The following is a 14,914-nucleotide window of genomic DNA, read 5'->3' as shown; positions in this document are numbered from 1 at the left end:
TCTTTTCTTTAACTATATTGTAAAAAGCAGACGCTTATCGAAAAATCAATTTACATTAATTTTGTAGATAATTTATTTTTGAAATAAAACAACTGTTATAAATCACATAAAAGCTATTTTAACCATGCAAAAATATTTCTGCATAAAAGTTCAACTCAGAAAAAAAAAAATCATTATTTCTATATCCGGTTCGTAAGGTTAAAGGTCAGGGTTCAAGGTAGACAAAATATCTCCACATGGTTCCGGTTGTGTGTGTGTGTTGCTACAGGTAAATATACTTTCTGTTAACATTTTACATTTTAGCAGTATCGAGATGCTATTATTAAAACAGTTATTTCATAACGTTACAAGCAAATATTCTGCTGCAGCTGGTACCGTGGTCAAGACGTACAATGTTGGGTTACCGTCTATAACTATCACAACCCTCCTCTGATTAAGCAATACATATTCCAATTTGACTGGCTAGTAATTGGTTTTCTTGTATTTTGTTCATGTTTGGCAATTTAATCATATTTCTGTATATTTTACAAAATAGCTATTATTTAAAGCTATATATTATACTACAGACTGTTCTAAATTAATTTTAAGTAACTATACTATATACATGTTATGTAGCCCGAGTTCCTCTGGCCCTGTCACCATTTCTTGTCTACACCAGACATTACTCCTATACGTATATGAGGTCTTATTCCACCTGATTACATTGGTGGATATTGCGACCTCGGTTACATGACAGCCTGTCAAAAGTTTCCTGTCGTGTAAACCTCTAATATTATTGGAGTACACCAGACATATGGTGTCACGGCCAGAGGAAGCTCGGGCTTCATGTAATGTAGAGAGATCCCCAGTCACCACAAGGTGATGAAATGTTCTAATAGCCATACAAATGTCTGAATATTTTTATTTATTTTTTATTTCAGATTGATTACTTGAAGTACTTAGAGAGACAGTTAGAGAGACAGTTAATTAGAGGGGCTATAACAGCTGGTAAGGCAACATGATGGAAGTAGTTGATCCTGTAGGAAATGTTAATGAGGAGGGTGGTGAATTGAACAGCAATACTATAAGTACTAATCTCTCATCATCTCATATTCCTACACCAGACGTTGTGGATAAAACAGCCTCAGCAAGTGTTGATAACCAGGATTTGGTAGGGGATGTAGAACAAAATGCAGACAATGGAGCTGCTATGGAAAATGAAGTGAAATCAGCCATAGACATGCAAACCTGCATAGAAAAGGGAGAACCAGGCATCAAAAAAGGAGGGGAAAAGGAGACAACAGAGAATGAAAACAAAATATCTGAGTCATTAAAAACGGACATATTGATAGAAGGAAGGAAGTCCCCAATGAATGAAGGTATAACAAATGGAGAAGAAAACTTAAAAACCACTGAGAATGAAACTAAAAATTGTCAAATGTTAGATATGGATGCAAGCTGTTGAAACAGGGATGTCTTCAACAAATGGTACAACAAACACAGTAGAAAACTTGGAATCTTCTAGAATTGAAAACAAAAATTCAGAGATATCAGGAGTGGAAACTTTGAATGTTAATGGACAAAATAGCAAAAAGACCACCTCTGCAGGTCACACAGCTGATGAATTACAGAAAAAAGGGACAGAATATAGAGAACAGGAAAGTTCTGACAGTGACTCTGACAGCAGTAGTAGTAGTTCTAGCAGCAGCAGTGAGGATGAAGAGGAAGCTGTTACTGCATCTCAACCCGAAAGGTACTATATATGATGCCAAGAAAGACTTTTCTGTAAATTTGTCAAGAATTTGTTTTAATGGAGATCTGTATGTGATATTACTTGGTAAAACAATATTTTACCGTGAAGGTTTGGTTGCTTTACATCTTCAGTTCTTCCTTATAAAGGCAGTAGCTATAAGGAACTTCATGGTACCGTAAGCATTTACACAGAGGATAATCTTATGAATACATGTATATGAGTATGAATATTAAGTTTTCTTTACCCTCTGCTTTGCTATTACTGCAGAAGTATATTATATATACATGTAATTAGCTTTCTTACAGTTCACTGCTCCATAAATTCTAACCTGTTCATCATTTCATTACAGACCAAATACTGCAGCAGGCAAGGCATCCAACAAATTTATGTTTGAAGATATTAAAACCGAAGGAGAAATTGGTCTTGATGTGAGTACTTGTGATATTTATTTTATATGTTTATATATTTGTACAATTGCACTCTTTTTACTGACAGTAACATTACATGTAACAGTCACAGGGACTTGGCACACATTTCCAACCTATTGTCCATATACTTGTATTATGACAATAATATAACACATTAATGCCAAGCCACTGTGATAATAATAATTAAAATTACCTTTCATTTTCAGTTTGCTAAATTAAAGCACTTGAACAATTTAACAGACCCAATTAAACTTTTGAATTACATGTGTTGGCCTGCCTCATGTTTAAACATTTTTCTGACAGAGTCTTCCACCTATAGAGGAGTTGTCCTTGGATATTGAGGAAGGGTTGGAAATGGTGCCAGTGGGAACAGTGTCCAGCGTACTTGGGGTACTTGGTAAGTGTAAAAGGAAGATATCTGACCTATTTTTAGATATGATAATACCAGTACAAAGATAATTTTAATAACTGTTTTTAGCCCAAACTTTAATATGGGATGAGTATAGACTGCATGTCCATTTTCACTGCCTTCTCACCATCATGAAAATAGATTCGTGCACATATTTCAAGTACTATTTCATGTAGTTATACTGGTAGGGCCTTTCTTATCTGTATATTTGATTATGAGTCGATTATTAGATGACATCATAGAAGACTACAGATAGGCCTAGCAGAAAAACTTGTGGATTTTTTATTTCATGTTTTCCATGCTAGGTTTTTTTTTTTACCTCTTGTGTAAGGATTCATTATTGAAATATATACATTTTCATATTTTCACTTATGTTTTTCAGCAATCATTCAGTCTGCGGTCGGAGTGCCCCCTCTCAATGATGATACCATTTTATTCACTGAAGGACCAAAGGTTTTCGGCAGGGTAAAGGCCAAATAATATATATATACCTTGTAAGAAGCTTGTGAGACCAAAAACTTTTATACATATATGATTCCGGATTAAACAGGGATTAACAAGAACAGCTTTCATTGTGTATGGTTTGATGTATCTGGCATTAAGTAATTTTATTAATGAAAACATAACACTTAATACTCAATAGTTTTTTATGTGCTGTTATCATACATTATATTGTATAGATTTATACCATGTACATTATATAGCTCTAGATAATGGTTTCTGTATGATCTCTTTTTTCACTTTTAGGTATTTGAAGTTTTTGGTCCAGTGAGTACTCCGTGGTATTCTGTGAGATTTAATTCAAATAAGGATATAGAAGCAAAAGGAATTAAAACTGGAATGAAGGTCTTCTACGCACCAACAAAGGACGATTACACTAAATACGTGTTTGTCACTTTTCTGAAAAGGTGAGTACTTTGTGATCAATTCCTTTTAAACATTGGATAGTGTGGTGGCTTTATCTCCCAGGGATTTTTCTGAGGGCTTTTTGGGGCGGTTATAAGGCCCCATTCCCATTAAAATTATTTCAAATTTAAGCCAAATTCCCAAAACTTGCTGTTTACTCCTAAAAAAATCTTTCCGAATTCATCAATTTTCTTTCCAAAATGAGACAAATGGCCCCTTCCCAAAGCCGATAGAAAAAGCCCTGTCTCCCTATAGCTACCAAACATACATATTCCATATCAAGGTAATGCTTTGCTTCAAATTTGCAGGCTTCTTAAATACAATGTTTTTATTTTCTAGTCTGAAAGGATCAGACGCCTCATGGAAAGATGACAATGAACCCCCAGAAAAGGTAATTATCTTGGACATCATGGAACATATAATCAGCAAAAACACAGCAAAGACATTTTGTGAAATTTGTCGACATCTGAAGGCTCAGTTTGATGGGTAGATCTGATGTGTCTCGTGGCTTTACATTTATTCGTCATTTATTAAATTCATAGAGACGCAAAGTCACAATAACCTACGAGATTTGTGAGGATATCCTTAAGGCTTTAAAATGGAAGATATATTTCTTGGGCAGAATCATTATTATGTACATTTTTTGTAGTAAGATTATGAAATGCTTACCTTTTGTGTCTTCAGTATATGGAGTATTCTGATGATGAGGAAGAGAGGGCGTCAAAGTCCAAGTCGAGAGCTAAAGATCGATCCAAACAGAAAGACGAGGCTGACGGAAATGAAGGGGATCAGTTACCAGGGGCTAAGATCAGAAGGACGTCCACAAGGGGAACAGGTCGACCACAGAAATTCTGGTTAGTATACGGAGAATAAACTCTGGTCACTCGATACTAGGATCTGCATGCTTGCTTTTTTTTCTGACTTATGACATGGTACAGTGCCCATTATTTGACAAAAACTTTTTACCTAAAGAAAACTAACCCTTAACAGCTGAAATGAATTTTACTAAATTTGGCTCAGAGCTTTTAGGGCAAAACTCCATACATATATATTATATAGACATATAGATCACTCCAATGGCCTCAAGTTATTGGTAACCCTCAACTTCCTACTGTTCTTGAATATGATGAGACCCCTACTTACATTCTAAGATTTTGATATTGTATTCGTATGAAAGGTCCTTACATGATTCAGTTTTTAATTTATATACATATGCGTAGACATATGTACATACTTCTGATAACTTAATAAAATAAATGCACATCTATTGGTAATTGTTGCATTTTTAACAGGTTAGAGTCAAGGACATGTCTACAACTACATTGTTGGTCAGGGACATGTTTACGGCTACAATGTAGGTCAGGGACATGTTTACGACCACAATGTAGGTCAGGGATATGTTTACGGCTACAATGTAGGTCAAGGACATGTCTACAACTACATTGATGGTCAGGGATATGTTTACGGCCACAATGTAGGTCAGGGACATGTTTACGGCTACAATGTAGGTCAAGGACATGTCTACAACTACATTGATGGTCAGGGATATGTTTACGGCCACAATGTCGGTCAGGGACATGTTTACGGCTACAATGTAGGTCAAGGACATGTCTACAACTACATTGATGGTCAGGGATATGTTTACGGCCACAATGTAGGTCAGGGACATGTTTATGGCTACAATGTAGGTCAAGAACATGTCTACAACTACGTATACAGTGTAGGTCAGGGACATGTTTACGGCCACAATGTAGGTCAAGGACATGTCTACAACTACATCGTAGGTCAGGGACATGTTTACAGCTACAATGTAGGTCAGGGACATGTTTACAGCTACAATGTAGGTCAGGGACATGTTTACAGCTACAATGTAGGTCAGGGACATGTTTATGGCCACAATGTAGGTCAAGGACATGCCTACAACTACATTGTTGGTCAGGGATATGTTTACGGCTACAATGTAGGTCAAGGACATGTCTACAACTACATTGTAGGTCAGGAACATGTTTACAGTTACAATGTAGGTCAGGGACATGTTTACAGCCACAATTTAGGTCAGGGACATGACTGCAACTACAGTGTAGGTCAGGGTCATTTCTAGGACTACCCTGTTGGTCGAAGACATGTTTTCAACTACAGTTTAGGTCAAGGACATGTCTACAACTACAATGTAGGTCAGGGACATGTTTACAACTACATCATTGGTTAGGGACATGTCTTAAACTAGATGTAGGGCAGGGACATTTCTACGTCTACCCTGTAGATCAAGGATATGTCTTCAACTACAATGTAGGTCAAGGACAAGTCTACAACTACAATGTAGTTCAGGGACATTTCTACAACTATAATGTAGGTAAAGGACATGTTAACGGCTAAAATGCAGGTCAGGGACATGTTTATGGCCACAATGTAGGCCAAGGATATGTTTAAGGCTACAATGCAGGTCAATGACATGTCTACAACTATAATGTCGGTCATGTCTTCAACTACAGTTTAGGTCAAAGACTAGTCTACAGCTACAATGTAGGTCATGTACATGTATGTAGGTCAGGGACATTTGTATAACTGCAATGTAAGTCAAGGTCATTTCTAAAACACACCCTGCATAAAACCTCACAATAACTGTATGTTTTATTTTAAAGAAGTAATAAAATACTCTGGTTATATTTCAGGAAAGATACTGAGCAGTATGGACAAACTGACAAAACCCATAATGGCTGGAATAATGGAGGTTTGTATGTGATGTGCCTAATAAAGGTGTTAAAAGTAACTATTACTAGCATGTAGAGACCTAACATCAACATCATGATGACTTTTATTATACTTAATTTTTCTCATTGTTTGGCCATATGCAACTCTCATCAAACATTCCAGTTATGTAACACAAAGATAATACTGATATTTGTCTTCCAACCTTTGTACAGTACCTATAATAGTGTATTACTCTGATAGTTAACAGTATTGTAAGATAATAACATTGTACTTGTCTTTACCAGGTGATTCTTACAATAGTGGAGGCCCACAGTGTAGTTATGGTAACCAGCAAGGAAGAGGAGGAGGACCTAGATACGCTAGTCGGCCTTATAGCAGAGGAGGCGCTGCACCACCCCAACACTTCCACTACCCTAGACCTAGGGCTCAGGGACCTTTTGGCAGGCCAGCTGTTTTCCAGTCTGAGCCAACATACAACATGAAACCAGGCCCTGGCCAGTTTTACCAGGACAATAGTGGAATTATCTCCCCTGGTAGATTCGGTTCTCCAGGCACACAGATGGGGCAAAATCCACATGCGGGAAATACAACCTTTGGGTCAAATTTTACAAACAGTGCCAATGAATGGAGCAGCGCAGAGGGCTACAAACCATTTCCTTTACCCAGACAGCCTGTTACAGACCACAGACTTGTTATGAATCAAGACAGTCAAATACAGAGCTTCTCAACTCCTCCACCAACCCACCAAAATAGTTACAACCAAAATGGCGGGTTCGACATAAATCAGTCACGTTTTCCACCCTCACCACAATCTACACAACACATCACTTTTCAGTCTCCTCCCCCAGCTTTGAATACTAATCCAAGCCAATTCAATATGCCACCTCCATTTTTACCTTCCTCCAATAATACAAAGAGCAATAACAGTTTCATGCACAATCCTGCACTTCCTCCGCCACCCCTTCACCCACTACCAATGGCTAATCAGCAGATGGCACGGCCACCCTACCCCCAGCATCCACCAGTGTTCGGAGGTCAGCCCCACTTTACCCAGGGGCCAAATGGGAGACAATAGGTAGCACCAATCCACATTAAACATTTAATACCTTTAACTTTGACTGATCACAAAATGTTTATCACTTATAGATCAAGGGTCAAGATGTGTCTGTCTGAAAGATCAAAGGATCCAGCATTGTCTGTCTGAAAGATCAAAGGGACCAGCCTGGTCTATCTGAAAGATCAAAGGGTCTAGCATTGTCTGTCTGAAAGATCAAAGGGTCTAGCATTGTCTGTCTGAAAGACCAAAAGGGTCAAGCAATGTCTGTCTGAAAGATCAAGTGGTCAAGTATTGTATGTCTGAAAGATCAATGGGTCCAGCAGTGTCTGTCTGTACCAATGTTATGTTAATTATTTATGCAAAGAAATTTTTTTTTGTATTATTGATTAGAATATTGACAGATAAAAATTCTTTTTATTAATACACTTGTTTGTTGTCTAAATTAAGTCCAGATGCATGGTTTATTGGGAAATAATTCTGTTCCAATCTGGATCGTTTCATTTATGAAAGCAGCTGTATGTTGGATGAGCCCATTCTAAATCTGATTTTCACAGAAGAAACATCATCCAAATGTTATTAAACTATGTTGTTTTGTAATATTATAATATGTATGTTTTAGTTTCACATTTCTAAATCTATATAACTGCTGGTTGTTCTATCACACAGACCTACATATGACTTTGGCTCAAGCCAGATATTTTTAGTCAGTAAAATTGTTAACAGTTGTATTGTGGATAGTGGTCCATGTCTGGTACATAAATGTTTACATTTTGTTTTATTTACGTGTAACTATGTTATAATCATCAATAAAAACTTACACTAGAATATATGTTCTTTTTTATTCACCTAGAAAAGCTTATATATCTATCCTGCAATAATCCCATGTCTGGCAATAAGCCCATGTTTGGTATTAAACCCTTGTCTAGTAATAAGCCCATGTTTGGTAATTAGTCCATGTCTCGTAATAAGCCTGTGTCTAGTAGTAAGCCCAGGTCTAGTAATAAGCCCATGTTTGGTATTAAACCCATGTCTGGTAATAAGCCCATGTTTGGTAATAAACCCATGTCTGGTAATGAACATGTCTAGCAGTAAGCCAATGTCTAGTAATAAGCCCTTGTCTGGTAATAAGCCAATGTTTGGTATTAAACCCATGTCTGGTAATAAGCCCATGTTTGGTAATAAACCCATGTCTGGTAGTAAGCCCAGGTCTGGTAATAAGCCCATGTCTGGTAATAAGCCCATGTCTGGTTATAAGCTCTTGTTTGGTAATAAGCCCATGTCTGGTTATAAGATTATTTTGGTAATAAGCCCATGTCTGGTTATAAGCTCATGTTTGGTAATAAACCCATGCATGTCTGGTTATAAGCTCATGTTTGGTAATAACCCCATGTCTTGGAATTAGTCCATCTCTGGTAATGAACACGTCTCGTAATAAGCCGTTGTCTAGTAGTAAGCCCTTGTCCAGTAATAAACCATTGTATCTATTGCAGTTTAGTTACCATCCTAACAAATGCTATTTTGTTGGCTTCCGTAAGCTCTCCTACATGGAGTCGAAGTTAATGTGGTTGTATTTACATTGTTAGTTTGATGAAAATTTGAGTGATGTTGATGAATTTTATAAAACAATAACAGTGACGTTGGCAACCTGAAAATTGAATACCTGCATGGTCTTCTCATACGTGACCATTGTATGTAGCTTGATCAAAATCACAAAAGAAAGGATATTGTATGTGATAACAATGATTCAGAATGAGACTGACATGGGTAATACTACATGCTCTCTCCACCTATAAAACGGGTTTGGGTACAAACAAGTGTTGTCAAAAGACAACAGCTCAATGAGAGAGTTAACATTCAGAATTGGTTTTTAAAATTACATCATATGTCAAGGTCAAAAGGTCCCTAAATTTAGTACCATTGAAAAAGTCTTGTCACAAGGAACACGCATGTGAAATATGAAAACCCTATATGGTAGTGTAAACATATATGGTGGCTTCAGTTAGTTTTGTAAATCTAGGTCAAAGGTCAGCAAGTCTGCAAGGTCTTGTCACAAGGAACACACATCAACTAGCTAAGCTGTGCCCTCATTAGTATTGACACAACACAGTTTTATTCACTTTAACATAGCTGTCTACGGACAACGATTGGGGTAGAGCAATAACGCTCGTGGACTTTGTCCTGGCTACCAGTATATCATTTCCACTGGAATATGACAAAGGTGTAACGCAGTACCAAAGTACTGGTGTAAGTTCGACCTTCTGTATACAAACACTGGCAAGCAACAACTACAGGTATTGAATAACATATACCGTAAATATTCGCGTATAATGCACACTTTTTTTCAAAAATTGACAAGTGAAAAAGTAACTACTTCAGTAAATTTTCTGCAATTTGTTTATTATTTTAAAACATAGTATATATATCTTTATATATTTGCCAGAATCAGGTTCAGTTACACTTAACAATGTTTTACTTACTTTTCTTCACAAGAGCAATTATCTTTCAATCCACTTGCACTCGGACCACCCATTGTTGGAAACCCCCCCCCCAAGACTACACTCTTGTCCTTCGTGTAGACTTGTGGGTTTCCATAATGTCAAACACCTTTCTTACAATATACACAGTAGCCATTTAGGTCGAGTTTCTCACAAATCTCTGACAATGCTACACATACAACAAACAGTCACTGTATTTGATTATTACACTATCACCCTTTTAACATAAATCAATAATCAGTTTAATTAACAGAACCACAACATATGAAAGTTAGTATAAGTACCCAGTATTGTATACAGGTACACATGTTATATCTATGGAGATATGACTGATTTTGAAATACCCATTATGCTGTAATTTTCCTTGAACATCACTCTGGATGGAGGGGAGACATTCAGATGCAGATAATTTGTTAAATTTGTCTCCAGTACAATTCCTATTGTTTTTTGTGTTCATAAACCAATCCAATGATACAGCTATATAAATAAACTACTATTCTAATACATTAACAATACATTTATACTTGTTTATATTGTATATCAAAGTCCAAATGGATAACCTATTTCATTATGAAATTTGCAAATACAGCTGTAATAATGAAAACAAAATCCAAACGCAACTGATTATATAATTTAAATATTTATAAATGTCATTATATTCTAACTTTCAACACCAAAAATGCAAAAAATATATTTTGGAAAATATCATCAACTTAATAATTTTAGCTATATCTTGACAAACACAAAATACAGGAATGCAGAATGTATAGTTATTCTTCAATTCAAGTGACTTCAATGGCAGATTTCAGAATAACAAATGGGAAACTAAGCATAGACATGAGAGTTGTTTATAAAGAAATATAAGCCAGGACTAGAACACATTGGGATATATGTAGAGGCGAGTATTGTAAAGTATTGCGCAGGAAAAAGCTGGCCTTATTCAGAAATGTGGTAAAACAGGAAATTTAGAAGCAGATGTACATGTATTAGGCCCTGCTTGTTTTTTTATGCATCATGTAACAGAATACTGACTTCCCAGTGGCTACACACGTGAGTACTAAGAAGTGATAGTATCTGCCCTTCTGGGCACTAATTATATAATTTAGTGTGAGGTTGAATGTAAATCTATTGTGACGTCGTCTTCACTGTTCCGACTGATGCAGACGAAGAAAATGGCTATAGGTGAGTCCCTCCTGTGGTAAAATATTCAGTTGAATATTAATATTTGCAAAGTAAAACGTACCGAAAGAGTGATGTACATAAAACATTATTGCCTTCTTTAAATTTTGAGGTCACTATAGTCTGATTATGTTGTTGAGGTGGAATAGAACCCACACTTTCGGTACTATGCCAACCCTCAAACCATCAGACTACAGTACCCTCAAAAGAAGGCAATATAAATGTTACAAAACACGGGATGGATATTTATTTGCTCTACTTCTCCAGTACTATAATTACTCTCTGCAGACCTTTCCCTCTTCCTATTATATTAGGTAGGTAGCCAGCTCCCGCCCCAAGGCCATGCACAGTATAGTGGTGGACATTTAGATAGCAATGAATGAACAAGCAAAAACATAAACATAACTATATATATATCTGTTTCCATGACGATATATCACATAACAATATGTCAGTGGATTAACTCTGAAAATCCATCCCAGACTGTACTGTATCGGAGGTGACATCACAGTTGACAAACACAAAGGCATTTTGATCTTACTGTACTTGATAACAGTGTAAATTATAACAAAAATAAAGCACTTATTCATCTTACATAATATTTATCATTTCAATAAAAATATTGAATATAGCACATATATATCAACCTAATGGCTGTGTGAGGTGTGATACAAATATTTGAATCATAAGCACTTTAGCCATGTTCAATTGCTTTACCTTGGCTAAAACTTTAGTTTAGCCGGGCAAGATAAAAAAAACCTTGTTAAGAGACAATTTCTCCCTATTCGTAAAAAAATGATGAATGCCACATGTTGGGTACACACATCTCGATTAGAAAAGCTGTATTGTAAATAAGCTATAAGCGAAGTTATTTCATTGTCAAGCACCCCATATTTGGATAAAGACATTATACCAGTTATTAACTACAATATCTTTCCCAAGATGTAACGTCTGTGAAGTAGGGACAGGTATCCTAAAGTATCACACCTGTCGTGATGTAGGACACCTGATATGAGGTGACACTGCAGGTTCTGAGGTATTATTATCGTGGTGAGTTACGACACCTGTCCTAAGTATTGTACCTGTTGTGTGAGGTGACACTTGTTTTGAGGTATTATTATCGTGGTGAGTTACCACACCTGTCCTTAGTATCATACCTGTTGTGTGGGGCGACACCTGTTTTGAGGTATTATTATCGTCGTGAGTTACCACACCTGCCCTAAGTATCATACCTGTTGTGCAAGTCAACACCGTTCTGAGGTATAATTATCGTTGCGCTTTACAACACCTGTCTTCAGGTATTATTATTGATGTGAGTTACGACACCTGTCCTTAGTATCATACCTGTTGTGTGAGGTGACACCTGTTCTCAGGTATGATTACTGATGTGCGTTACGACACTTGTCCTTAGTATCATACCTGTTGTGTGAGGTGACACCTGTCTTCAGGTATGATTATTGATGTGCGTTACGACACCTGTCCTTAGTATCATACCTGTTGTGTGAGGTGACACCTGTTCTCAGGTATGATTATTGATGTGCGTTACAGCACCTGTCCTTAGTATCATACCTATTGTGTGAGGTGACACCTGTCTTCAGGTATGATTATTGATGTGCGTTACGACACTTGTCCTTAGTATCATACCTGTTGTCTGAGGTGACACCTGTTCTGAGGTATTATTATTATCGTGAGTTATGACACCTTTCCTAAGTATCATACCTGTTGTGTGGTGGTGCTTGTGGAGGGATGGCTGTTGATCAAAGTTCTTAAAACAGTGGTTGCTATCTGCACAACTCTTAATTATTTGTGATTTTACCTTCACAGTCCACTTAAAAAGAAATATTTAAGTTTGCAATCTCATTCTTGACAACATGCACTATTTTTTTTTGCAAAGAAAAAGCAAAAAAAAAAAGAGAGTAATATTGAAATTTAAAAATGAACAATTTCAATCTGCGAAGCCTGCGTCTGCTTTTATGTAGAGCATTATATTTGTTTCATAATAATTAATTTTAATCTCGGAAGCCATTCATATTTTAGGGAAATCACTAGTAAGCAAATAATAATTTTTTATGTGTTGATAGCTATAAGGTTTCACTTTCATAACTTTGCTACCAGATATACCCAGGTACAATGTTTTCAAACCTAATCAACCAGCAAATTTTCCCCATCAGCAACATTTCTTCAAATTCCTGGCTTACACTAGCTACATGCATTTTCTATCAAGAAATATAGGTATTTTTCCTCCATGAAGTTTATATGTTAAATAATATTTCATTTCATTGCAATGGCTTTTCAAAAACACAGTTACACTATTACACATATTCCAATATATTTTCAATTTGAGGTTTAGCAGACAGTATGCAATAAACAAAGAACTGAATGTGCGAGTACTATGTAATATATGGACGTAAGGAGCCTTTATAAATTACATATAGTTAAAGCCGCAATTGAAAATTTTCATCTGAACAACAATAAGTATTACAACATGCAAATGCAAAGAAAGGAAATGAAATGATAACCTGCATCAACAACACATGCATCCAATAGTTCTCTGGGTATAATATTAACAAGCTTGTCGCTGTTAAACTGATGATAAACAAGTACACAAAAAATTAACGAAATATGTACAGCAAAGAAATTGGACATTAAATGCACAGCTGTAGGGAAAATCAATCTATTATATCAAAACAGCTGAGGATCTCTGGTTAACACTTGCTGCCAAACATGGACATACAGACGCTGACATTGGAATGAGTCGATCGCCAATATTTGCTCACCAAGGAAGACCATGCCCTGACTACCTACAGCTTGTACTGTGGGCCTGACAGGCTTGTCAGTGAAAGAAGTAATTTACTATGGTAGACTGTAGGCTGACATGGGAATTGGGAGTCAATTGCTCATGAGGGTAGACCATGAACCTAACAAGCCAAAATTTGTACTGTGGGCCCAACAGGCTTGTCTGTGACAGAAGTAGTTTTCTATCATAATGGTAGACCGTAGATCTGATTAGTCGCAGTCTGTGATGTCAAGATTCTACCAGGAGTGACAAAGTGTAATTTACTATGGCAGACAGTTGGCCTGACTAGTCACTGTCTGTGATGTCACAGTCCACCAGGAGTGACAAAGTGTAAATTAATAAGGTAGACAGTTGGCCTAACTAGTCACAGTCCACCAGGAGTGACAAAGTGTAATTTATTATGGTAGAACGTGGGCCTGACAAGTCACTGTCTGTGATGTCACAGTCCACCAGGAGTGACAAAGTGTAATTTACTATGGCAGACAGTTGGCCTGACTAGTCACAGTCTGTGATGTCACAGTCCACCAGGAGTGACAAAGCTTAAATTGATAAGGTAGACAATGGGCCTCACTAGTCACAGTCCACCAGGAGTGACAAAGTGTAAATTGATAAGGTAGATAGTTGGCCTGACTAGTCACAGTCTGTGATGTCACAGTCCACCAGGAGTGACAAAGTGTAAATTAATAAGGTAGACAACGGGCCTGACAAGTCACAGTCTGTGATGTCACAGTCCACCAGCAGTGACAGAGTGTAATTTACTATGGTAGACAGTTGGCCTGACTAGTCACTGTCTGTGATGTCACAGTCCACCAGGAGTGACAAAGTGTAAATTAATAAGGTAGACAGTTGGCCTAACTAGTCACAGTCTGTGATGTCACAGTCCACCAGGAGTGACAAAGTGTAATTTACTATGGCAGACAGTTGGCCTGACTAGTCACAGTCTGTGATGTCACAGTCCAGCAGGAGTGACAAAGTGTAAATTAATAAGGTAGACAGTCGGCCTAACTAGTCACAGTCTGTGATGTCACAGTCCACCAGGAGTGACAAAGCGTAAATTAATAAGGTAGACAATGGGCCTGACTAGTCACAGTCTGTGATGTCACAGTCCACCAGGAGTGACAAAGTGTAAATTAATAAGGTAGACAGTTGGCCTGACTAGTCACAGTCTGTGATGTCACAGTCCACCAGGAGTGACAGAG

General features: G+C 37.1%; 1 protein-coding gene and 2 long non-coding RNA genes across 3 annotated transcripts; 2 read left to right on the top strand and 1 right to left on the bottom strand.

The window, feature by feature from the left end:
• Nucleotides 1-228: 228 nt before the first annotated feature.
• Nucleotides 229-8,069, top strand: LOC117336255 (H/ACA ribonucleoprotein complex non-core subunit NAF1-like). The gene is made up of 10 exons (XM_033896733.1): nt 229-268; nt 921-1,732; nt 2,082-2,160; nt 2,464-2,557; nt 2,952-3,034; nt 3,317-3,477; nt 3,815-3,866; nt 4,160-4,329; nt 6,148-6,206; nt 6,472-8,069. The coding sequence occupies exons 2-10, from the start codon at nt 1,431-1,433 to the stop codon at nt 7,260-7,262; spliced, it is 1,791 nt and encodes a 596-aa protein (XP_033752624.1). The 5' UTR covers nt 229-268; nt 921-1,430; the 3' UTR covers nt 7,263-8,069.
• A 1,551-nt stretch (nt 8,070-9,620) lies between these two features.
• On the bottom strand, nt 9,621-14,000 carry LOC117336241. The gene is made up of 2 exons (XR_004534563.1): nt 12,395-14,000; nt 9,621-12,244 (listed from the first exon to the last, which is right to left on the bottom strand). It is a non-coding gene; the product is annotated as an uncharacterized LOC117336241 (long non-coding RNA).
• On the top strand, nt 13,980-14,909 carry LOC117336248. Its single transcript, XR_004534564.1, has 2 exons — nt 13,980-14,058; nt 14,779-14,909. It is a non-coding gene; the product is annotated as an uncharacterized LOC117336248 (long non-coding RNA).
• The last annotated feature ends 5 nt before the right edge of the window (nt 14,910-14,914 follow it).

Source organism: Pecten maximus, chromosome 1 (genome assembly GCF_902652985.1).
Source record: "Pecten maximus chromosome 1, xPecMax1.1, whole genome shotgun sequence".
Lineage (NCBI taxonomy): Eukaryota > Metazoa > Mollusca > Bivalvia > Pectinida > Pectinidae > Pecten > Pecten maximus.
The sequence above is the reverse complement of the archived record's forward strand: the minus strand, read 5'-3'. Positions and strand labels throughout refer to the sequence as shown.